We start from the raw sequence: 24,202 nt of genomic DNA, 5'->3' as shown, positions 1-24,202 counted from the left end.
ATCTTTAAATCCCAGGTGTTTGATAGTTTGATAGTTTGATTTGATAGTACGATCAATATTTTGATTTAAAGGAACACAATATGTAATTTCTTTTAACGAATCATGAATGGTAAATCATTGATTATAAAACTCCCCTAGGAACGATCCACAGTAGGGGGTATACGTAGATTGTGTTCGTTTTATCCATCATAAGTTTGTGCGGATAATCATGATAATATCAGACACCCATATTCACAAATTCAATCTTATGTTTCAACATTAGCATGATAATGTACCCGTTTTAATAACTATTTCAGCAAATTTTGTGAGGTATTGTTCAGGTTTCCTTCATATCTGTGGGGGTCATAATTACATCATTAGTTCCTTCTTATGTATGTACGGATAGAAAAATTGTAAAACTGTTTGTTGTTTTTATATATCGAGATATTAAAGGGTAATTTTAAGGGGATATTAAATTTATCAATAAGTATAATCAACGGTTCGTTTCTAGGATCTGTCAATTGTATGTTGTTATGATACATATCACAATTAAAACATTACACGCGTGCATTTTTACACTAAAACACTTAATTAACAGGAATATAGTATATGCTCTTCACACAAAAAATGTTTCATAAAATCAAATAAATTCGATGGTTAACATAAAACAGTAGCTGACTGATACGATATGTATGTGTCTAATTTTACTAGCTATGCTCTTGTAGATCTTCTGTTACAGTCGTCAGTTGGTTCTATTCCCAATTATGACAATTTGGCTGAGGGTGGATTTGCAAGGGGGTAATGAATGCACAGTAGTAAAGGCTTACACTGTGAACACGCGCGTTCTCACTCTATTTGCAGTTTCTGCGATTCCCTCAGTGTTTTTGGTTTGGTACCTTGATTTGTCTTTTCCTATTCGATTTATGAGATTTGAAAATTCATTGATAAACTGATATTGCCTGAATTTATTATCTTCTGATATAAGTGAAGATTATTTGGCAGTCCACAATTCCTCCTAAATCGAAAGTTTAAAATTTATAATGCACACTATTTCAAATTTATTTTTAAACGTTTACCTGGTAGAAATAAGCACAAGTAAGTGCACACTTTGCTTGGCTGAATACATTTTGATGTCCAACTATTTATTTGCTATCTATCACGATTGTATAGCTAGCTAAACCTCTTACTTGTATGCCAGCCGCGAAGAATTCAATAATATCGACAACAATGGTGAACAAAACATACAGACATACTAGCTACAAATGTTACAAATTGAGGTAGATTGTGTTATTATCGTATAATCGTATAACACTGTATAAAAACAAACAACTATGTCAGCTAAGAAAAACGAAATGGCATATAGACACTCTATATGCAAAGCACATAAGCAGAAATGAAATACAGGAATGCAAAAAATGACCCGGTCACAATAAAAGAAGAGTGGGATATATTAACACCGAACCCCGTCAAAAGAATATTACCAAAAATAGACTAAGCAGTAAAGGTAAAAAATATAAAAGACAAATAAAAAAGACCACAATAACATGTTATTAAGATAATGAATAACGTCAGTACCTAGAAAATATACTTCAAACCCATCACGTATTATTTGTGAAGTTGATACAGAATATTTATCGACAAGGTCTTGGTATCATCCGATGATATTTTTTTCATAAAAAGGATGAGATGTTATTTGACATAGTATAAAAAAAGAAGATGAGATATGATTGCAATGAGACAACTGTCCACAAGAGACCATAATGTCACAGGTATTAACAACTATATGTCACCGTACGGCCTTCAAAAATGAGCAAAGCCCATACCGCATAGTCAGCGATAAAAGGCCCCGATATGACAAATTGAATGTAAAACAATTCAAAAGAGAAAACTAACGGCCTTATTTATATAAAAAAAATGAAACAACCCTGGTTCATCAACTTTATGTACATATACTGGTGACGTTTTATTAGTGTTGATTAGCATTTGTAGATCCTCTTGAACTATAAAACTAAGTTTAATCCCAAATTTTCAATATAGGAAAATGCCTGTAGCAAGTCAGGAATATGACAGATGTTGTCCATTCGTTTGATGTGTTTGAGCGTTTGATTTTGCCATTTGATTATGAACTTTCTGTTCTCAACTTTTCTTGGAGTTCAATATATTGTGATTCATAATTAATAATACCTAATGAATTGGGATATATATACCACGGATTCTGGTGAAGAGAGAGAGAGACACGTACTTTATATTCCTCAAATTGGAAACAGAAATGCATATGTAGCATGTGAGATTCTTTTCATTTTTTACTTATAAGCCCCATCAACCAAAAAACAACATTCTATTAATTTTTTACAACTTCCCAATTCCCATGAATTGATTACTAAGGTAAAAAATAGTTATAAATATACATAAGTGATTACATAAGATTTAAGATTTGTCTTCCTCATATAGTTTTTGTCAGTATTTGATTTAAATAAAGATATCAACTATAGTGCAAATACTATTTATTATAGTTGTAATAGAATAAAATATTCGAACCTCAAATTCTATCTTCAAGTCGTTCTAATATTAGGAATACGTTCATATTGAATAAACGTTAACACCAATAAATAACTAATATTAAACATCAAAGGATATACACGGAGTATGAAAAGAATTTGATACACTGTGCCAAAATGAAATTTTCGAAATCATAAAATGACAAAAATATACAAAAATGTAAGCAACCAAGATCTTAAAGTATATCACAGGCTCTTTGGAATATTAGTGTATTATTACTTTTTATTCAATTTCAGAAATCATGCGCAGTGAAACGTCCCATAGAATACTAAGTTAGGTAAAAAGAAATGTTTACATGTAAAGTATTTGCATATACACAAATTGGATAAATCACAAATATTAGGCAATATGTTGAGATAATTCTTCTCCATTTAACATATCTAAAAATTCAATGAATAAGAGCATGCATACATTACATATTATTAAGTTGCATATGCACAAATGAAGAAAAAAAATACAAACAAAAAACAATGAGGAAATAAATAAATTAAAAAAATTGAGAAAAAAACACAAAATGATTTTAGTTGATGTGTGGTCATGTTTTAAATTAATAACGAGTAAAAAACAGTTACTGCAACAATCTAAAGTGGACAAATAACTCATATATATTTATCTTTCTTTAAGCTTAAGGAAGTAAGACAAACATAAATAAATTCATTGAGAAATCCAAACAAAAAAGGTAATGTATTCACTTCTATACTATAGCGTAAGAGAGCAAGCTTGCAGGTATATGTATACCTGTATTATAACACGTTATTTCCTGGTACACACTATAATTAATTACTTCTCATTCCAAGTGTACTATTTAAAGATTTATATTCATAATTAGCTGCTTCAAGATATAATAACGACAATTGTTTGTTTATATGATGTATGTCCATTAAACATTTACATAATCATTTTTACCTATAGGAAACCACCTACAAGTACTTAATTTTGATGCGGTAGTTACGGACGGTCCACTAGCGCTAGACTTCCTAGTATACTTTTAAATGCTCGGATAAACGAATTCATAAATATTTGAATTAAATACACGAATTAGGTGACAATCAATACATGTTAACGGAAGATCATTTTACCCCGATATGACGTGGACCAATTATTATATCCGCTCCAAATTCAAACCAAAAAGTCCTAAACTTCTCTATAAAAAGTCAAGAATTTAGAAATTTGAATTAAAATCATCATCTCTCAACAAGTAACCACACCAATTCAACATTAACTCCCAACAACTGCTAGCATTATGGTAAGTTTAATATGACTATACGAACTTAACATATATTATCTGAAGTCCAATACTATGGATTCTCTGGAATATTGATCATATGTATTAGAACTTCAGAGAGTTCATGTTTAACATCTTGAAAAAACACATAAGACATACAGTTAAATAAAATTATCCTTATTTGAATGTTGGTTTTTCTTATATAATTTTTCTCGAATCTTTCTACTATTTGACATTTTCAAACCTACCTTTAGGGCTAATTTGGAAAGTGCGATATGAACTTTATTCTATAAAGAATATTCATAATTAAAATTAGAAGTAATGTTAAGACGAACTTGGCTTGTAGTCCCATAGCCCCTTATGTTCACATGTGTTCACAATTAAATGAAATAATCATCATTTCAGTACAAAAATGCCTATTATAAAAATCTAGAACATATATAGACGTGTAGCTATAATGTTTTTTTCTTTTACAAATTGTGACTTGGATTGAGAGTTGTTTTATTGGCACTAATACCATATCTTCTTATATCTATTTGGACCAATAAATATTTGACTTTATTTTTTTATTTACAGCTTGTGTATGTCTCTGTCGCTGTATTGTGTTATACTGCTCTAGTAGTTTCAACACCACTGCCTTGTCAAGACCCAGCCAACCTCGACGAGATGTGGAAAAAATTGCAAGCTGAAAACGGAAATAACGTATTGGAACGTATACCTTATGAGGTTTCCAATCTCAAACAAGAATTAGTCAATGGGAAGTTAACATTTGGTGAAACATCTTGCCCAAGTAATTCGTTAGAGTTACTGAAAACAATAGGTGCCTCTCTATATCACAGATCCACATGTCCGTACTATTACGTTATGGAAGAGGATACTAAACGCTATCCTAAAATGATAACAGAAGTACGCTGTCGTTGTCAAGGTTGTCTAGAGAAATCAGGACAAAGCGATTTCAATGTATGCGAACCTGTAACCTTACCTATGAAAATGCTTAAAAACACGGGAGTTTGCGAAAATGGTGTGTGGAAGTACGAGCCATACACTCACCATCTACCCGTTACTTGTACATGCGCAGTTGGTCGTGAAAAAGAAAATTCTATTCTGATGACAAGTCCTCCAGTCGGTGCTGATGGGCCTGAATCCATGTAAATGTTAACAAACTTTCTTATTATCAATGGAACCGGATCAGGGTAAATCATGGATGAAGAACAAATCCAGATCAATGTCAGAGTCAGATCTGAATCCATGTAAACGTTAACCAACTTACAACTGAGTCAGGGATTAAGCATGGATAAAGAACAAATCCAAATCAATGTTATATATAATATTAGTTACCATTGTCTTTCAATCAATCTTGCCGTTATTCCAGTATGTGTCCCGTGTTCACTGCCGACACTATTTTCTAAGAATATGATGTAAATGTAATAAACATTAATGAAAACGTGAAGTGTATGTGAAGATTTGAGTGAATCTGTTGACTAAAATTACTAAAATGTTGTATATGATGCTGTGTAATTAACATTGGTAAATATGTGTATGCTATGAAAGGATCTGTTAAAACATATGCCTCATTTCGTATAAAAAATACTCACCAAATTTGTGCCACATTCAAAGCAAATGCTGTGACAGAAAAGTACATTATGTTATCTTTTTTTTTATATATTTTTAATAATTTATTTATACATGTGCATTTAATAAAATTTGTTAATAACTTAAGATAGCATTGTTTAAGACTCTTTTATAAAGGTACAAAAAGTAAAATCACAAAAATACTGAACTCAGAGGAAAATCAATTTGGAAAGTCCATAATCACATGGCAAAATCAAATGACAAAACACATAAAAGACGAATGGTCAAGAACTGTCATTTCCTGACTTGTTACAGGCATTTTCAAATGTAGAAAATGGTGGATTGAAACTGGTTTTATAGCGCTAAACCTCTCACTTGTACGTAGCTTTATACTATGGGATGATCCTTATAAAAAGGTACCGTTATCTTTTGCAATACAGATACTAAAAAGACACGCACATAAATACAAAATAGTTATTTGTTTATATATAGAAAAGCCGCAATGGGCTTTATATATTTAGTTTTCTGGAGATGGGTGCTCGAAATGTTTTTGTCATTTTTCTAAATTTCCTGTTTACAAAACTTAGAATTTTTCTAAACACTAAGGATTTTCTTATCCCAGGCATAGATTACCTTAGCCGTATTTGGCACAACTTTTTGGAATGTTGGATCCTCAATGCTCTTCAACTTTTTACTTGTTTGGCTTTATAAATATTTTGATTTGAGCGTCACTGATGAGTCTTATGTAGACGAAATGCGCGTCTGGCGTACTAAATTATAATCCTGGTACCTTTGATAACGTTTGTGTTTGTTTTTTTGTGATTATTAGTCTTAGTGTTTCTGTTGTTTCGTTGTTTTTCTCTTATATTTGATGTGTTTTCCTCAGTTTAAGTTTGTAGCCCGGATTTGTTTTCTGTCAATCGATATGTGACTTTCGAACAGCAGTATACTACTGTTGCCTTTATTTCTAAAGTCTAACGTTTGATTAAGTCTGTTTCTGTGGATTTTCCCCTTTTTTAATTACCTGATTAGACCGTTGGTTTTCCCGTTTGAATGGGTTTACACTAGTAATTTTGAGGCCCTTTATAGCTTGTTGTTCGGTGTGAGCCAAGGCTCCGTGTTGAAGGCCGTACATTGACCTATAATGGTTTACTTTTTTTTCTAAAATTGTTATTTGGATGGAGAGTTGTCTCATTGGCACTCACACCACGTCTTCCTATATCTATTGAGCAGAATAATGGCTAAAAAGGTAAAAAAAAAAAGGGAGGAAAATAAGCAACAAAAAAAAAAAAATAGCGAATGATGGCCAAAAAATTAAAATAAAGAAATGAAAAACCCCAAACAAAAACTCTCATAAATGTTTTAAAATATTATGAGCTATGCGACCAAAGGGGACCTACTATTCACAAATTCCTCTTTGACTGAGGGAGTTGGAATCTTAGTTTGTTAAAAGAAAATCTTAATTTAATCAAAACAGCATTTTAGAATAGTTGTTATTAACCCATGTTGCTACAGAAGGACTGCCATCTGAGCTGGTAATTGTGAACATTTGAGATTTCCACTAACACTAGCTCAACTGTTGATATTGTTTAATACATAGAAAGTCTATAGCACATATTTACAATAAATGGGCTGTCCTTATTCATTAAATTTGGAACTATTTTTATTTCATCTGGAAGCAACAAAAATTACCTTCTCATTTTTTAATTCTTTTTTAGGAAAATCATTTATCGCATAACCCTAAAAAGATTTCTTTTGAAATCAATCATTTTCTTTTCTATATGACAATTCTTGGCACATTTTTTTCTCATATTTGGAAATTGCTTACATTGTAAATAAATACGTAAATCAAACCCCCAACATAACTGAAATCGTCATGCACTCTTCGTACTATTCCTGTATCTACTGTTGAGTGCAGCAGCTGATATTAGAGATTAAGAAAGCATAATCTATTTATCAGCATTTTGGACTTTGAGCTTACTTCCAGTATTTTGGAGAATTGTTGGTTTGTGCCATGATTACTGACATTATAATCTTTTTCTGGTATGCTTTTATTTATCTCTTTTATAATTCAAGATGATTAGGGGATTTCAGTTTTAACCCTAAACAGTGTTTCTGCTCGAAGAACATCTTCACAAATTTTAGGCAATTTCAAACTCGACATATTTATAGTTAAAACATGTAATTTAACCTCTTTCTTGTTGATTTTTTTTATTGTTTGATTAGTCTATATAATGTATAACCCTGGCCAGTCTTGACCCTTATTCCTATATACTCTGTGCTTTGTGGTAACCGAGCAACGACAATGGTGTCATGGACAGAAAAAAACATAAGACAACAAGCGATTATACATAAAATATAATTTATTTAGCCCTCAAACCTAGTTTATCATTTAAAATTGTGTAAGCAGCTAGTGTGTTGTACTTAGGACATCTCAGTGCAATGAGGATGTCAATTGAACACAGGCAACTTTTTAGTTTTTATGATTTCCATAATTACAAATAGGGCCATCAGTGGTCAGTTTAATCTTATAGTGTGGTGTTGTTGGTAGATCTGTGGTATTGTCTAGGCTTAATTATAGCTGGACATGGTAAAGACATTTGCTTTTTGTTGAAACCAATTATTTACATTTAGATTATTTTGTTGTTAGGTTTCTCTCTCTGAATTACTGAAGACAATATTAAAAATTCCAAATGGTTTTATGTAACTTTTTTCATTGTGCTACTAAGGATGTACATGTATTCTTCTTCTTTTTGTTGTTGTGTTGAATTATTTCAAAAACATATGATACAAAAGTGGAAAATGTCCATGAATTTAAAAAAAAGTATAAGGGCTTTTCCAGAATTAATTGAATGGGGAGGGGGAAAGGCAGTTTTATTAAAATTTGATTGTTTGGTAGGTATATTGTTTGAACATTTTAAGGAAATATATAATTAAAATTTTATCAAATAAAAATTGCCTTCCGACCCTCCCCCATACATTTATTTTTCTGTTGTGTTGCATATATTCATGACTTGTAAACATTTTCTCTATTTCACTGCTATAAATTTTAAAATCTTATAAATAAAGGGCTACTCTCATACATTTATTAAGATTGTTGTCTCCTCAATATTTTATTCTGATTTGTTATAAACTTGAAGCTCTTTCGAGTGTGTATACCCCAATTGATACATGTGCAAATCATTGTCTGTGTCTCGGTACATAAATACATTGTCTGTGTCTCGGTACATAAATACATAACTATAATGGAGCACACAATTTAGAAACCACTTGTTTAAATATTGTCATTAGGCACTGCTTGTGGTTTGTTTTATCGTAAAGCATGTGCAGCAGAATAAAGCTAAAATTTTTCATAATTTTGCAATGTACCTGAGCTTTGAAATGGGGATTAATGTACCTCGAATGAACCATGTATATTAGGTCTACAGATATGTCAAATAAACCGTTGGACAGACATGTACACCTTACAATCATTCTATACACCAAATATAGCTGACAGATCTGGTGGAGTAAAAATTCATACATCATCTTATAAACCATGAAAACCTAAGGCTGAATAACCAAACCAGGAAAGTGAGAACAAGGTCAGAGGAACTCTGCTATAAACTTGAAACAAATCATGTTTTCATGATCCTAGAAAAAAATATATTCTAAGTATTGAATGTTTCTTTCAGTAATTTATAGTTTTTTATACAAAATGTACTTCTGTCAACACTTTTACACCCAAATAAATTAACAAAAACAGAAGCATTCAATTCTGAAATACAGCATGTACTTTGCAGTCACTACAGTGCTGTTACCATACGTTACAAACACCATCTAAGCATAGAGGAAATACACAAACAAGATCTAATTGCTTCAATTCATAACTCATTTTATAAACTCAAGAGAATCTAACTTCTTATAGAATCATGGTACGTACAAAGTTATAGCCAAAGTTATAAACCAAAGTGTACAGCTTGAACTCGTTCTATGTGTACTGTGGTCTTGAGAAACATGGAATAAAATGTACAAAATAAATTTCTTTTATTTATCAGGTCTATAAGAGTCTTGAATCTTCTTGAACACATATTGGTAACTAATCACTGAAGTTCTCTGTATTTGGAATGTAATCATTTACGCTTCCTTTCAGTCTGTTGTTGAGCGTATGCCTCTCGTATCAATCTGAATGCCTCGGCTGTAGCATATGGAGTCTGCGTTATAGGGTCAAAATATTTGGCTGGTAGTTTAGTAACAGGACAATACTGTTTTTGTGAAAGTTTAGGTTTTTTCTGAGGAAAGTATTCTTTAAATGTTCTATCATCTGTGAATGTTATAAATGTCCGTGAACACTTCTCTGATATCTCACATATGTCTTCAGATTTCTTCTGGGGTTCCATTCTGAAAGAAACAATTTGAAATCAATCAAAACACTTGTACACTGTATATCAGAAAACCAGTTAAATATTTTACATAATAACCGATTTGTATGTATAACATGTATATCATTTTATTATTAGCACCCAATGTGTGGTGCTGATATAGATGCAGGATTTTATCTGGTCTGAGGCAAGGATAATGTTATTCAATGGTTGTTGTACATGTTGGTTTATGTCTTTCATCAGTGTTTTTTTATTATTGCTGAAATAAAAAAAACATACGATTGGTTTTCTCTATTAAACAGTTTCATGTTTTGTCATCTCTGGGTTTTCAATAGGTTACTTTATGGTGTGGCATAGAGTGATTGTTGTAGGACATATGTATTACCCAGAAATATTTGAATCATAAATAACTTCTGCCATTTCAGTAGGTAAAGAAATTGTGTATCAAACTCTTTACATTATTTTCAGAGCTATTTCATAAAAATTACATGTGACCCAGAGAAGACACTTTGAAATCTCCACTTCATGTTGATGTCTAGTACAATGGAAATATATATTTTTCTCTATAGGTGGTTACCCCATTTTGAAAGCACCTTCCCTGGGTACGATATCTTTAAATGAATCAACCTGACATTCTTTTACAATCTTCTGTTGTATTGAATAAAGATTGATTGATTGTTGGTTGCTTAACGTCCAGTGGCAAATATTTCATGCCTATTCAGGACGAGAACAAGTTCACAATAAATACAATAGGTAGGTTGATACAAAAAAGGCCATCTGGGATGATGGTCGGGGAAATTTTGACTGCCACTGGAAAATGAGGGTATATTGGATAGGGACAGAAATTTTGCCTTGCAACAGGCCACCTACAGACCCCTCAAAGAGTTGTTGCAAGGGTTCTTAACGTGCAAAGAGCGTGGCACTCTCTTTACATGAGGCATTGGATTTAACGTCCCCCTTCTGACCGGACGTGACTGCGAACTTGATACATCCCGCACAGCCAAACGGCACCCAACTTCAGCAAGCGTTTTACTGCTGGTCGGGAGAAGACCAAGTGACCATATTTCTATTCCCCAGTCACCCTTGGGGGCCATTGAATAAAGAAGAATACAGTGATGATAACATGTTATTATAACATTATATTGACTTACATATCATCTACATTTATTTCTGTTTCCATTGGTAACTCTTCTATCAGTGGCATAGTAAATGACTGATATTTAATCATTGGTCCTTTGTTTATCTGTTTCTGGATTCTGTTTTTCTTTTTCTCCATTTCTAGTCTTTTGTAATCCTCTGAAATCATAAATAAAAAGTTCATCTAATTTAATTATTGAAAATTACAAAGAAAGTTAATTTGGTTTTAAATTATTGTAAAATTTTCATGTGTTTCAAAATATTTTGAACATCATTAAAACAAATATTTTTTTCAGATACAGTACTTTTCTGGGCCTATATTATCATTATTGTATAAGATGTAGGCTGAGTTCCAGTGAGACAATTTGTTTGTTTTACTATGATAATTAATGTGAAACTAAATATTTCCATTTGTGAATTTGCTGCATATAATTAATGCTCAAAAATTTTAAAATGTGAGTGTTTATTTTTGTGAAGCCCATTCAACTGCAATTTTTGCAACAGTAAAACATGGTAGAAATTCTTGTATTAACAGAAGTCATCACTATTTATTGGGTACAATCTTCCAAAATTTGTAACTAAGATAAACCATGATTATAAGTGTCTAATAAAGTTTGAATTTCTTCATATTTTTAATGCATAGGTTTTAAGGGACAGGAAATCAAATATCCACAAAATTTGATAGCCAGGAATCTAAAGGAATCCACAGTATATAGGACTGTATGATGCCCTATAGATGTCTTTTTATTTATTAATTTTGTTGGGTTGCAGCCTCCTTGAAATATACCTAACAATTATGTTTAAACAACCATAATGTCACATCTGCAGCCAAAAGTGTGTAAGTTAAAATGAAATGAAAGTTATATCTCCAATATTCAACAATACATAACTCATTTGGAATAACATTTACTATTGTTTTTTCCGACGTAGTCGGTTTATTTTCGGTTTGTGACCTTTGAACTTAAGGACGCTTAACTATGGCAACAGAATACGCATGCTTGAAAATCCTTTCTGTGATTGGAAAAAATGCTGTCATGGTGGGTGATTTGGTTGTGTTTGAAAAAACGTCTCGTTAATTATATCATGATGGAAAGCAAGTGAAAAACTATAAATATTTGATCTTACAAAGATTTATATTTTTATTAAAATAATTGTTTCTCCAATAGCTTTTTGCATCCATAACAGATGTTTATTTGGGACAATTATATAATTTTTAATGTTTACTTTGTTGTACGAACGTACATGACTTTTAGAACGCACCTACGCATGTGAGATTTCCGCGGGGTTTTGGTGAATGTAAACAGAAAGATACGAGGACCAAGGATACTGAACAAAAACAGAGAACATGTTATTTAAATGGTAAATCACTTATTTAAATATAATCGGAATATTCACAAAACAATTTGTAACGTTCTTTTGTTGGTAATTCATTGATTTTTAGATAGGTTATCGAAATGATAGTGTTAAACATATACTCAAATTTAAATACGTCGGATATCTTTTTTAAAGACAGTTCTTGTTTTAAATTCATGGTTACAAATGTGTGCAATGAAGGACGATAATTCCTGAATTTGTGTTTCATGTTTAATTTATAATCAAAGACTTTGATATGACATTTGTTCATTTGACCATCTGATGGTAGGCAGTATATGACTAATTATGTTTCTATTATACATGTTTGTAATCTGACCTAAAGACTGTAGATTTTCTTCCTCTGTAATTTTGGCTTCCTCTAAAAGTTCCTCCTGAGTCAATCTTCTTACTTCAGCTACATTCTTCTGTGCTGCCATTTCTTTTAACATTTTCTCTCTGGCTTCTTTTGTCTTCTCTCTATCTTGTCTCTCTTTTGTTTTATCTGCTGTTGATTTTCTTAATGTTTTCTTTACTGAAAAGAGTAATTGGTATACCACATAAATCATATGAATCGATGTTTAATAAAAGGAATTATGAATATATAGGAGTTAATTGTTTTATTGTGTCCCTATACAGCATTAGCGTTCAATGGTTGTAGCAGGGCAATGAATAAATTGCTTTAGAGCAGAAATCTTAAAAGGAAAAGTCAAACTCAGTTCAATTGCCTATAATTTTGTTTTTAAATTCCTCATCATCTGTTACAGAAAGCTACAACTATTGAGGTCTGTAATTTTGGCTTCCTCTAAAAGTTCCTCCTGGGTCAATTTTCTTACTTCAGCTACATTCTTCTGTGCTGCCATTTCTTTTAGCATTTCCTCTCTGGCTTCTTTTGTCTTCTCTCTTCCAAGTCAGGAATATGACAGTTCTTGTCCATTCGTTTTTGATGCGTTTTGTTATTTGATTTTGCCATGTGATTATAGACTTTCCGAATTGATTTTCCTCTGAGTTCAGTATTTTTGTGATTTTACTTTTTACTACAACTATTGAGCTGAAACTTTAAATTTTGCATATAAATGTCCAACTTTGCAATTATAGATATCGATCATGTCTATGGCAACCTATGTCCAACTTTATAAGGAATGTAAAATCAAAGAAAAAATTATTGAGAATGAAATATCAAATTATGGGCAAAGACATCACTTTCTCTGAGAAAAAGTTTTGTTTGTGAGAAAATGTTTCTTATCATTATATATCTGATGCTGAAAATCAGGTATATTTTTACTTGACAGATGCAATTACTTTAGATTTATTCAAACCTGGAGTATGATAAATTTGTACTGCTGATACTTTAGGCTTTGGAGGTTTCTTTTCTTTTGGTTTTTCTGTCTTTACAACCTTTTTCACTGGTTCCTGTAATTAATAAGATGACAAAATTATTTTTTTTCAAAGTGTTTTAAATCACAGTGTATTTCAATAGACCACTTTCAAGTTATTTTCTTTACTGGAAATTAAGTGCCTTTATGATGTCATTTACCAGATAGAGGGGATCGTATGCATCACTGCAGTATTAAAGTGTAATTTTCACAAATTTTAGTAGCTCAAATCAATTAACTACAAACAAATGCATATGCATTCAAATATAAACCCAAAATAAATGACTGTTGAATGCCTATTTTTCCCTTTTGCACTAATCTTCTTGTGTCAGCTGAGCCATAGATGTGTCTGTAGACAGTCATATTGTAATAATACAGATTTTGGTCATAGTTGGTCTACCTCTGATTCGTGAGGAATATAGAATCATATTCAAAACAGTGTGGCTGTGGCATTGATTGACGACCTTAAATTATCCCATTGACTGGGACAGATTAGGTGAACGTGTGTCTGTAACTACAACTGATCACTACTTACTTATTATAGACTTTAAACTGTGGGGTCACCAAAATGTTCTTAACACCTTTAATATTAAAATAATTCGAAAAACTAACCAGAATTAACTTTATGTTTTGATTTATATTATTGATATAAATCAAAACGACGTGTTATTCCTAATAAGTTTTTCTAATTACTTTATTTAGGTGTTGAGAACCTTTTGTGACCCCACAGTTTAAGTGTCTTTAACAAGTACATAGTGAGCAGCGGTCGTTACAGACAAACGTTCACCTAATCTGCCCCAGTCAATGGGATAATTTAAGGTCGTCAATCAATGGCCACAGCTACACTGTTTTGAATATGATTCTAGAAAAAATTACAAAAAATGCAATAGAATAAAGGATCACACATTATCTAAAGGGAATTTTAATCCTGTTATAGTACTGAAAGGTAACCCATTTATTTTGTCAAAATCGAAAACAACTGTTGTGAACATTCTAGAAATCACTTTTGGGGGTCAAGAAAAGGGGAGTGACAGAAAAGATTGCCAATTAATCCCCGTAGTCTCCCTGAGTCCTGGTGATACAATTAAAAAGTAAAGTATAAAATACACTCATAACCAAAATAACTGTATAAAATTGATGCAGCTACATTGTACCTTACTTAGAAAACATACCACATTATTCATATTATATAATTAAGCTATTGATACACCACCTTGTAGGCCTTGGTGTTGACTCCTTTCTTCTTCCTCTTCCCATCTTCATCCTCCACATCACTTTTAACTTCATCATTTTCATCTATGCTGATATCAGAGTCCGTATCTTCAGATTCAGAATTCTCAGATTCATATTCATTATCTCCTTCTTCCTGAAGTCAAATAAAAAAATAAATTTGTCATTCTGTAGTAACTTGTTACCTATATTGGCATATACAGTACAAACAGATTGAAAAGAACAACTGTTCAGACATTCTGTAGTAACTTGTTACCTATATTGGCATATACAGTACAAACAGATTGAAAAGAACAACTGTTCAGACATTCTGTAGTAACTTGTTATCTATATTGGCATATACAGTACAAACAGATTAAAAAGAACAACTGTTCAGACATTCTGTAGTAACTTGTTATCTATATTGGCATATACAGTACAAACAGATTAAAAAGAACAAGTGTTCAGACATTTATTAGTTATCATCTTACAACTAGTAAGGAAGGACATTTGATTTTTTTATAATTTTACTAATTCACTTTTTTTTAATCAAATTTGAGTCAGAATTTTGCCATTCAAAGTGAAAATGTTTCTTTCCAAAATCTTGAGCATAGTTTCATTGTAAAGAAATAATTCAGAATCAATAAATCAAATCAATATATTCTACCTCAGGAATGGATTACCTTAGCGGTATTTGGCAAAACTTTTAGGAATTTAGGTCCTCAATGCTCTGCAACTTCCTACTTTATTTGGCCTTTTTAACTTTTTTGGATTTGAGTGTTAATGATGAGTCTTTTGTAGATGAAATGCACGTCAGACATAAATACAAAATCTAACCCTGGTATCTATGATAAGTTTATTTAAATAAATGATCAATGAAGAATACGAACAATTCACTTGAATTCAGGACAAACTTATAAGAAAACTGTAGAATTACTCTGTTATAATATATAGATTTATAAGACAATGAAATCCCCTGGTTTTATAGGTAATTAAAAATAGAGGGAAGAACCTTAGTGCCATTATTGTAACATTAACGGGCTTTCTAAACAACTATCAGTGAAATAAAATATCTGAAGTTGAAAAAAAAGAAGAAAATTTGTAATTTTTAGATCAGATACATTGTACATGCATAGATGTCATTTAATATGGGCTCAGATATAAGTTAAATGCAATAAATATATTTTAAAGAGTCACCTCATTAAAACCTCCATATGTAGTCTTATAGAAATCATCCTCGTCTTCTGCCTCTAACAATCTGGACATCTTGTTCCCTGCATTGCTTCTCTTTTCTCTTGTAGCAGCCATGCTTTTTCACTCTTAAAAAGAATAATAAACAACTGTCATACAAGTGATTCTCTCTTGTAGCAGCCATGCTCCTTTACTCTTAAAAAGAATAATAAACAACTGTCATACAAGTGATTCTCTCTTGTAGCAGCCATGCTCCTTCACTCTTAAAAAGAATAATAAACAACTATCATACAAGTGATTCTCTCTTGTAGCAGCCATGCTCCTTTACTCTTAAAAAGAATAATAAACAACTGTCAAACAAGTGATTCTCTCTTGTAGCAGCCATGCTCCTTTACTCTTAAAAAGAATAATAAACAACTGTTATACAAGTGATTCTCTCTTGTAGCAGCCATGCTTCTTCACTCTTAAAAAGAATAATAAACAACTGTCATACAAGTGATTCTCTCTTGTAGCAGCCATGCTTCTTCACTCTTAAAAAGAATAATAAACAACTGTCATACAAGTGATTCTCTCTTGTAGCAGCCATGCTCCTTTACTCTTAAAAAGAATAATAAACAACTGTCATACAAGTGATTCTCTCTTGTAGCAGCCATGCTTTTTCACTCTTAAAAAGAATAATAAACAACTGTCATACAAGTGATTCTCTCTTGTAGCAGCCATGCTTTTTCACTCTTAAAAAGAATAATAAACAACTGTTATACAAGTGATTCTCTCTTGTAGCAGCCATGCTTTTTCACTCTTAAAAAGAATAATAAACAACTGTCAAACAAGTGATTCTCTCTTGTAGCAGCCATGCTTTTTCACTCTTAAAAAGAATAATAAACAACTGTTATACAAGTGATTCTCTCTTGTAGCAGCCATGCTTTTTCACTCTTAAAAAGAATAATAAACAACTGTCATACAAGTGATTCTCTCTTGTAGCAGCCATGCTTTTTCACTCTTAAAAAGAATAATAAACAACTGTCAAACAAGTGATTCTCTCTTGTAGCAGCCATGCTTTTTCACTCTTAAAAAGAATAATAAACAACTGTTATACAAGTGATTCTCTCTTGTAGCAGCCATGCTTTTTCACTCTTAAAAAGAATAATAAACAACTGTCAAACAAGTGATTCTCTCTTGTAGCAGCCATGCTTTTTCACTCTTAAAAAGAATAATAAACAACTATCATACAAGTGATTCTCTCTTGTAGCAGCCATGCTCCTTCACTCTTAAAAAGAATAATAAACAACTGTCAAACAAGTGATTCTCTCTTGTAGCAGCCATGCTTTTTCACTCTTAAAAAGAATAATAAACAACTGTTATACAAGTGATTCTCTCTTGTAGCAGCCATGCTCCTTCACTCTTAAAAAGAATAATAAACAACTGTCAAACAAGTGATTCTCTCTTGTAGCAGCCATGCTTTTTCACTCTTAAAAAGAATAATAAACAACTGTCATACAAGTGATTCTCTCTTGTAGCAGCCATGCTTCTTCACTCTTAAAAAGAATAATAAACAACTGTCAAACAAGTGATTCTCTCTTGTAGCAGCCATGCTTTTTCACTCTTAAAAAGAATAATAAACAACTGTCAAACAAGTGATTCTCTCTTGTAGCAGCCATGCTTTTTCACTCTTAAAAAGAATAATAAACAACTGTTATACAAGTGATTCTCTCTTGTAGCAGCCATGCTTTTTCACTCTTAAAAAGAATAATAAACAACTGTCAAACAAGTGATTCTCTCTTGTAGCAGCCATGCTTTTTCACTCTTAAAAAGAATAATAAACAACTATCATACAAGTGATTCTCTCTTGTAGCAGCCATGCTCCTTCACTCTTAAAAAGAATAATAAACAACTGTCAAACAAGTGATTCTCTCTTGTAGCAGCCATGCTTTTTCACTCTTAAAAAGAATAATAAACAACTGTTATACAAGTGATTCTCTCTTGTAGCAGCCATGCTTTTTCACTCTTAAAAAGAATAATAAACAACTGTTATACAAGTGATTCTCTCTTGTAGCAGCCATGCTCCTTCACTCTTAAAAAGAATAATAAACAACTGTCAAACAAGTGATTCTCTCTTGTAGCAGCCATGCTTTTTCACTCTTAAAAAGAATAATAAACAACTGTTATACAAGTGATTCTCTCTTGTAGCAGCCATGCTTCTTCACTCTTAAAAAGAAAAATAAACAACTGTTATACAAGTGATTCTCTCTTGTAGCAGCCATGCTTCTTCACTCTTAAAAAGAATAATAAACAACTGTCATACAAGTGATTCTCTCTTGTAGCAGCCATGCTTCTTCACTCTTAAAAAGAATAATAAACAACTGTTATACAAGTGATTCTCTCTTGTAGCAGCCATGCTTCTTCACTCTTAAAAAGAATAATAAACAACTGTCATACAAGTGATTCTCTCTTGTAGCAGCCATGCTCCTTCACTCTTAAAAAGAATAATAAACAACTGTTATACAAGTGATTCTCTCTTGTAGCAGCCATGCTCCTTCACTCTTAAAAAGAATAATAAACAACTGTCATACAAGTGATTCTCTCTTGTAGCAGCCATGCTCCTTTACTCTTAAAAAGAATAATAAACAACTGTCATACAACACAAGTGATTCTCTCTTGTAGCAGCCATGCTTCTTCACTCTTAAAAAGAATAATAAACAACTGTCATACAAGTGATTCTCTCTTGTAGCAGCCATGCTTCTTCACTCTTAAAAAGAATAATAAACAACTGTCAAACAAGTGATTCTCTCTTGTAGCAGCCATGCTTCTTCACTCTTAAAAAGAATAATAAACAACTGTCATACAAGTGATTCTCTCTTGTAGCAGCCATGCTTCTTTACTCTTAAAAAGAATAATAAACAACTGTTATACAAGTGATTCTCTCTTGTAGCAGCCATGCTTCTTCACTCTTAAAAAGAATAATAAACAACTGTTATACAAGTGATTCTCTCTTGTAGCAGCCATGCTCCTTCACTCTTAAAAAGAAATATAAACAACTGTCATACAAGTGATTCTCTCTTGTAGCAGCCATGCTTCTTCACTCTTAAAAAGAATAATAAACAACTGTTATACAAGTGATTCTCTCTTGTAGCAGCCATGCTCCTTCACTCTTAAAAAGAATAATAAACAACTGTCATACAAGTGATTCTCTCTTGTAGCAGCCATGCTTCTTCACTCTTAAAAAGAATAATAAACAACTGTCAAACAAGTGATTCTCTCTTGTAGCAGCCATGCTTCTTCACTCTTAAAAAGAATAATAAACAACTGTCATACAAGTGATTCTCTCTTGTAGCAGCCATGCTTTTTCACTCTTAAAAAGAATAATAAACAACTGTCAAACAAGTGATTCTCTCTTGTAGCAGCCATGCTTTTTCACTCTTAAAAAGAATAATAAACAACTATCATACAAGTGATTCTCTCTTGTAGCAGCCATGCTCCTTCACTCTTAAAAAGAATAATAAACAACTGTCAAACAAGTGATTCTCTCTTGTCGCAGCCATGCTTTTTCACTCTTAAAAAGAATAATAAACAACTGTTATACAAGTGATTCTCTCTTGTAGCAGCCATGCTCCTTCACTCTTAAAAAGAATAATAAACAACTGTCAAACAAGTGATTCTCTCTTGTAGCAGCCATGCTTTTTCACTCTTAAAAAGAATAATAAACAACTGTTATACAAGTGATTCTCTCTTGTAGCAGCCATGCTTCTTCACTCTTAAAAAGAAAAATAAACAACTGTTATACAAGTGATTCTCTCTTGTAGCAGCCATGCTTCTTCACTCTTAAAAAGAAAAATAAACAACTGTCATACAAGTGATTCTCTCTTGTAGCAGCCATGCTTCTTCACTCTTAAAAAGAATAATAAACAACTGTCATACAAGTGATTCTCTCTTGTAGCAGCCATGCTTCTTCACTCTTAAAAAGAATAATAAACAACTGTCATACAAGTGATTCTCTCTTGTAGCAGCCATGCTCCTTCACTCTTAAAAAGAATAATAAACAACTGTTATACAAGTGATTCTCTCTTGTAGCAGCCATGCTCCTTCACTCTTAAAAAGAATAATAAACAACTGTCATACAAGTGATTCTCTCTTGTAGCAGCCATGCTCCTTTACTCTTAAAAAGAATAATAAACAACTGTCATACAAGTGATTCTCTCTTGTAGCAGCCATGCTTCTTCACTCTTAAAAAGAATAATAAACAACTGTCATACAAGTGATTCTCTCTTGTAGCAGCCATGCTTCTTCACTCTTAAAAAGAATAATAAACAACTGTCAAACAAGTGATTCTCTCTTGTAGCAGCCATGCTTCTTCACTCTTAAAAAGAATAATAAACAACTGTCATACAAGTGATTCTCTCTTGTAGCAGCCATGCTTCTTTACTCTTAAAAAGAATAATAAACAACTGTTATACAAGTGATTCTCTCTTGTAGCAGCCATGCTCCTTCACTCTTAAAAAGAAATATAAACAACTGTCATACAAGTGATTCTCTCTTGTAGCAGCCATGCTTCTTCACTCTTAAAAAGAATAATAAACAACTGTTATACAAGTGATTCTCTCTTGTAGCAGCCATGCTCCTTCACTCTTAAAAAGAATAATAAACAACTGTCATACAAGTGATTCTCTCTTGTAGCAGCCATGCTTCTTCACTCTTAAAAAGAATAATAAACAACTGTCAAACAAGTGATTCTCTCTTGTAGCAGCCATGCTTCTTCACTCTTAAAAAGAATAATAAACAACTGTCATACAAGTGATTCTCTCTTGTAGCAGCCATGCTTTTTCACTCTTAAAAAGAATAATAAACAACTGTCAAACAAGTGATTCTCTCTTGTAGCAGCCATGCTTTTTCACTCTTAAAAAGAATAATAAACAACTATCATACAAGTGATTCTCTCTTGTAGCAGCCATGCTCCTTCACTCTTAAAAAGAATAATAAACAACTGTCAAACAAGTGATTCTCTCTTGTCGCAGCCATGCTTTTTCACTCTTAAAAAGAATAATAAACAACTGTTATACAAGTGATTCTCTCTTGTAGCAGCCATGCTCCTTCACTCTTAAAAAGAATAATAAACAACTGTTATACAAGTGATTCTCTCTTGTAGCAGCCATGCTCCTTCACTCTTAAAAAGAATAATAAACAACTGTCAAACAAGTGATTCTCTCTTGTAGCAGCCATGCTTTTTCACTCTTAAAAAGAATAATAAACAACTGTTATACAAGTGATTCTCTCTTGTAGCAGCCATGCTTCTTCACTCTTAAAAAGAAAAATAAACAACTGTTATACAAGTGATTCTCTCTTGTAGCAGCCATGCTTCTGTACTCTTAAAAAGAATAATAAACAACTGTTATACAAGTGATTCTCTCTTGTAGCAGCCATGCTTCTTCACTCTTAAAAAGAATAATAAACAACTATCATACAAGTGATTCTCTCTTGTAGCAGCCATGCTTCTTCACTCTTAAAAAGAATAATAAACAACTGTCATACAAGTGATTCTCTCTTGTAGCAGCCATGCTTCTTCACTCTTAAAAAGAATAATAAACAACTGTTATACAAGTGATTCTCTCTTGTAGCAGCCATGCTTCTTCACTCTTAAAAAGAATAATAAACAACTGTCATACAAGTGATTCTCTCTTGTAGCAGCCATGCTCCTTCACTCTTAAAAAGAATAATAAACAACTGTTATACAAGTGATTCTCTCTTGTAGCAGCCATGCTCCTTCACTCTTAAAAAGAATAATAAACAACTGTCATACAAGTGATTCTCTCTTGTAGCAGCCATGCTCCTTTACTCTTAAAAAGAATAATAAACAACTGTCATACAACACAAGTGATTCTCTCTTGTAGCAGCCATGCTTCTTCACTCTTAAAAAGAATAATAAACAACTGTCATACAAGTGATTCTCTCTTGTAGCAGCCATGCTTCTTCACTCTTAAAAAGAATAATAAACAACTGTCAAACAAGTGATTCTCTCTTGTAGCAGCCATGCTTCTTCACTCTTAAAAAGAATAATAAACAACTGTCATACAAGTGATTCTCTCTTGTAGCAGCCATGCTTCTTTACTCTTAAAAAGAATAATAAACAACTGTTATACAAGTGATTCTCTCTTGTAGCAGCCATGCTTCTTCACTCTTAAAAAGAATAATAAACAACTGTTATACAAGTGATTCTCTCTTGTAGCAGCCATGCTTTTTCACTCTTAAAAAGAATAATAAACAACTGTTATACAAGTGATTCTCTCTTGTAGCAGCCATGCTCCTTCACTCTTAAAAAGAATAATAAACAACTGTCAAACAAGTGATTCTCTCTTGTAGCAGCCATGCTTCTTCACTCTTAAAAAGAAAAATAAACAACTGTTATACAAGTGATTCTCTCTTGTAGCAGCCATGCTTCTTCACTCTTAAAAAGAAAAATAAACAACTGTCATACAAGTGATTCTCTCTTGTAGCAGCCATGCTCCTTCACTCTTAAAAAGAATAATAAACAACTGTTATACAAGTGATTCTCTCTTGTAGCAGCCATGCTCCTTCACTCTTAAAAAGAATAATAAACAACTGTTATACAAGTGATTCTCTCTTGTAGCAGCCATGCTTCTTCACTCTTAAAAAGAAAAATAAACAACTGTCATACAAGTGATTCTCTCTTGTAGCAGCCATGCTTCTTCACTCTTAAAAAGAATAATAAACAACTGTCATACAAGTGATTCTCTCTTGTAGCAGCCATGCTTCTTTACTCTTAAAAAGAATAATAAACAACTGTTATACAAGTGATTCTCTCTTGTAGCAGCCATGCTTCTTCACTCTTAAAAAGAATAATAAACAACTGTCATACAAGTGATTCTCTCTTGTAGCAGCCATGCTTCTTCACTCTTAAAAAGAATAATAAACAACTGTTATACAAGTGATTCTCTCTTGTAGCAGCCATGCTTCTTCACTCTTAAAAAGAATAATAAACAACTGTCATACAAGTGATTCTCTCTTGTAGCAGCCATGCTCCTTCACTCTTAAAAAGAATAATAAACAACTGTTATACAAGTGATTCTCTCTTGTAGCAGCCATGCTCCTTCACTCTTAAAAAGAATAATAAACAACTGTCAAACAAGTGATTCTCTCTTGTAGCAGCCATGCTTCTTCACTCTTAAAAAGAATAATAAACAACTGTCATACAAGTGATTCTCTCTTGTAGCAGCCATGCTTCTTTACTCTTAAAAAGAATAATAAACAACTGTTATACAAGTGATTCTCTCTTGTAGCAGCCATGCTTCTTCACTCTTAAAAAGAATAATAAACAACTGTTATACAAGTGATTCTCTCTTGTAGCAGCCATGCTCCTTCACTCTTAAAAAGAAATATAAACAACTGTCATACAAGTGATTCTCTCTTGTAGCAGCCATGCTCCTTCACTCTTAAAAAGAAATATAAACAACTGTCATACAAGTGATTCTCTCTTGTAGCAGCCATGCTTCTTCACTCTTAAAAAGAATAATAAACAACTGTTATACAAGTGATTCTCTCTTGTAGCAGCCATGCTCCTTCACTCTTAAAAAGAATAATAAACAACTGCCATACAAGTGATTCTCTCTTGTAGCAGCCATGCTTCTTCACTCTTAAAAAGAATAATAAACAACTGTCAAACAAGTGATTCTCTCTTGTAGCAGCCATGCTTCTTCACTCTTAAAAAGAATAATAAACAACTGTCATACAAGTGATTCTCTCTTGTAGCAGCCATGCTCCTTTACTCTTAAAAAGAATAATAAACAACTGTCATACAAGTGATTCTCTCTTGTGACAGCCATGCTCCTTCACTCTTAAAAAGAATAATAAACAACTGTCATACAAGTGATTCTCTCTTGTAGCAGCCATGCTTCTTCACTCTTAAAAAGAATAATAAACAACTGTCAAACAAGTGATTCTCTCTTGTAGCAGCCATGCTTCTTCACTCTTAAAAAGAATAATAAACAACTGTCATACAAGTGATTCTCTCTTGTAGCAGCCATGCTTCTTTACTCTTAAAAAGAATAATAAACAACTGTTATACAAGTGATTCTCTCTTGTAGCAGCCATGCTTCTTCACTCTTAAAAAGAATAATAAACAACTGTCATACAAGTGATTCTCTCTTGTAGCAGCCATGCTCCTTCACTCTTAAAAAGAATAATAAACAACTGTCAAACAAGTGATTCTCTCTTGTAGCAGCCATGCTTCTTCA

The 24,202-nt window shown here is 32.3% G+C and overlaps 2 protein-coding genes across 3 annotated transcripts in view; one reads left to right on the top strand and one right to left on the bottom strand.

Annotated features, from left to right (window-relative positions):
- Nucleotides 1-3,721: 3,721 nt before the first annotated feature.
- On the top strand, nt 3,722-5,453 carry LOC139504904 (interleukin 17-like protein). The gene is made up of 2 exons (XM_071294789.1): nt 3,722-3,784; nt 4,340-5,453. Exons 1-2 carry the CDS (start codon nt 3,782-3,784, stop codon nt 4,913-4,915), a joined length of 579 nt encoding a protein of 192 aa, XP_071150890.1. The 5' UTR covers nt 3,722-3,781; the 3' UTR covers nt 4,916-5,453.
- Nucleotides 5,454-9,344: 3,891 nt separating this feature from the next.
- LOC139504882 (vacuolar protein sorting-associated protein 72 homolog) overlaps nt 9,345-24,202 on the bottom strand; it is a 32,882-nt gene continuing 18,024 nt past the window's right edge. For both annotated transcript variants that reach the window (XM_071294785.1, XM_071294780.1), the window contains exons 2-7: nt 15,966-16,087; nt 14,773-14,925; nt 13,503-13,596; nt 12,524-12,718; nt 10,848-10,992; nt 9,345-9,715 (exon numbers count right to left, since the gene is read on the bottom strand). In XM_071294785.1, coding sequence (XP_071150886.1) covers nt 9,448-9,715; nt 10,848-10,992; nt 12,524-12,718; nt 13,503-13,596; nt 14,773-14,925; nt 15,966-16,076 — 966 coding nt within the window. In that variant the 5' untranslated portion in view covers nt 16,077-16,087 and the 3' untranslated portion in view covers nt 9,345-9,447. The remainder of the gene's footprint in view (nt 9,716-10,847; nt 10,993-12,523; nt 12,719-13,502; nt 13,597-14,772; nt 14,926-15,965; nt 16,088-24,202) is intronic.

The sequence above is a fragment of the Mytilus edulis genome, chromosome 1, assembly GCF_963676685.1.
Source record: "Mytilus edulis chromosome 1, xbMytEdul2.2, whole genome shotgun sequence".
Lineage (NCBI taxonomy): Eukaryota > Metazoa > Mollusca > Bivalvia > Mytilida > Mytilidae > Mytilus > Mytilus edulis.
The sequence above is the reverse complement of the archived record's forward strand: the minus strand, read 5'-3'. Positions and strand labels throughout refer to the sequence as shown.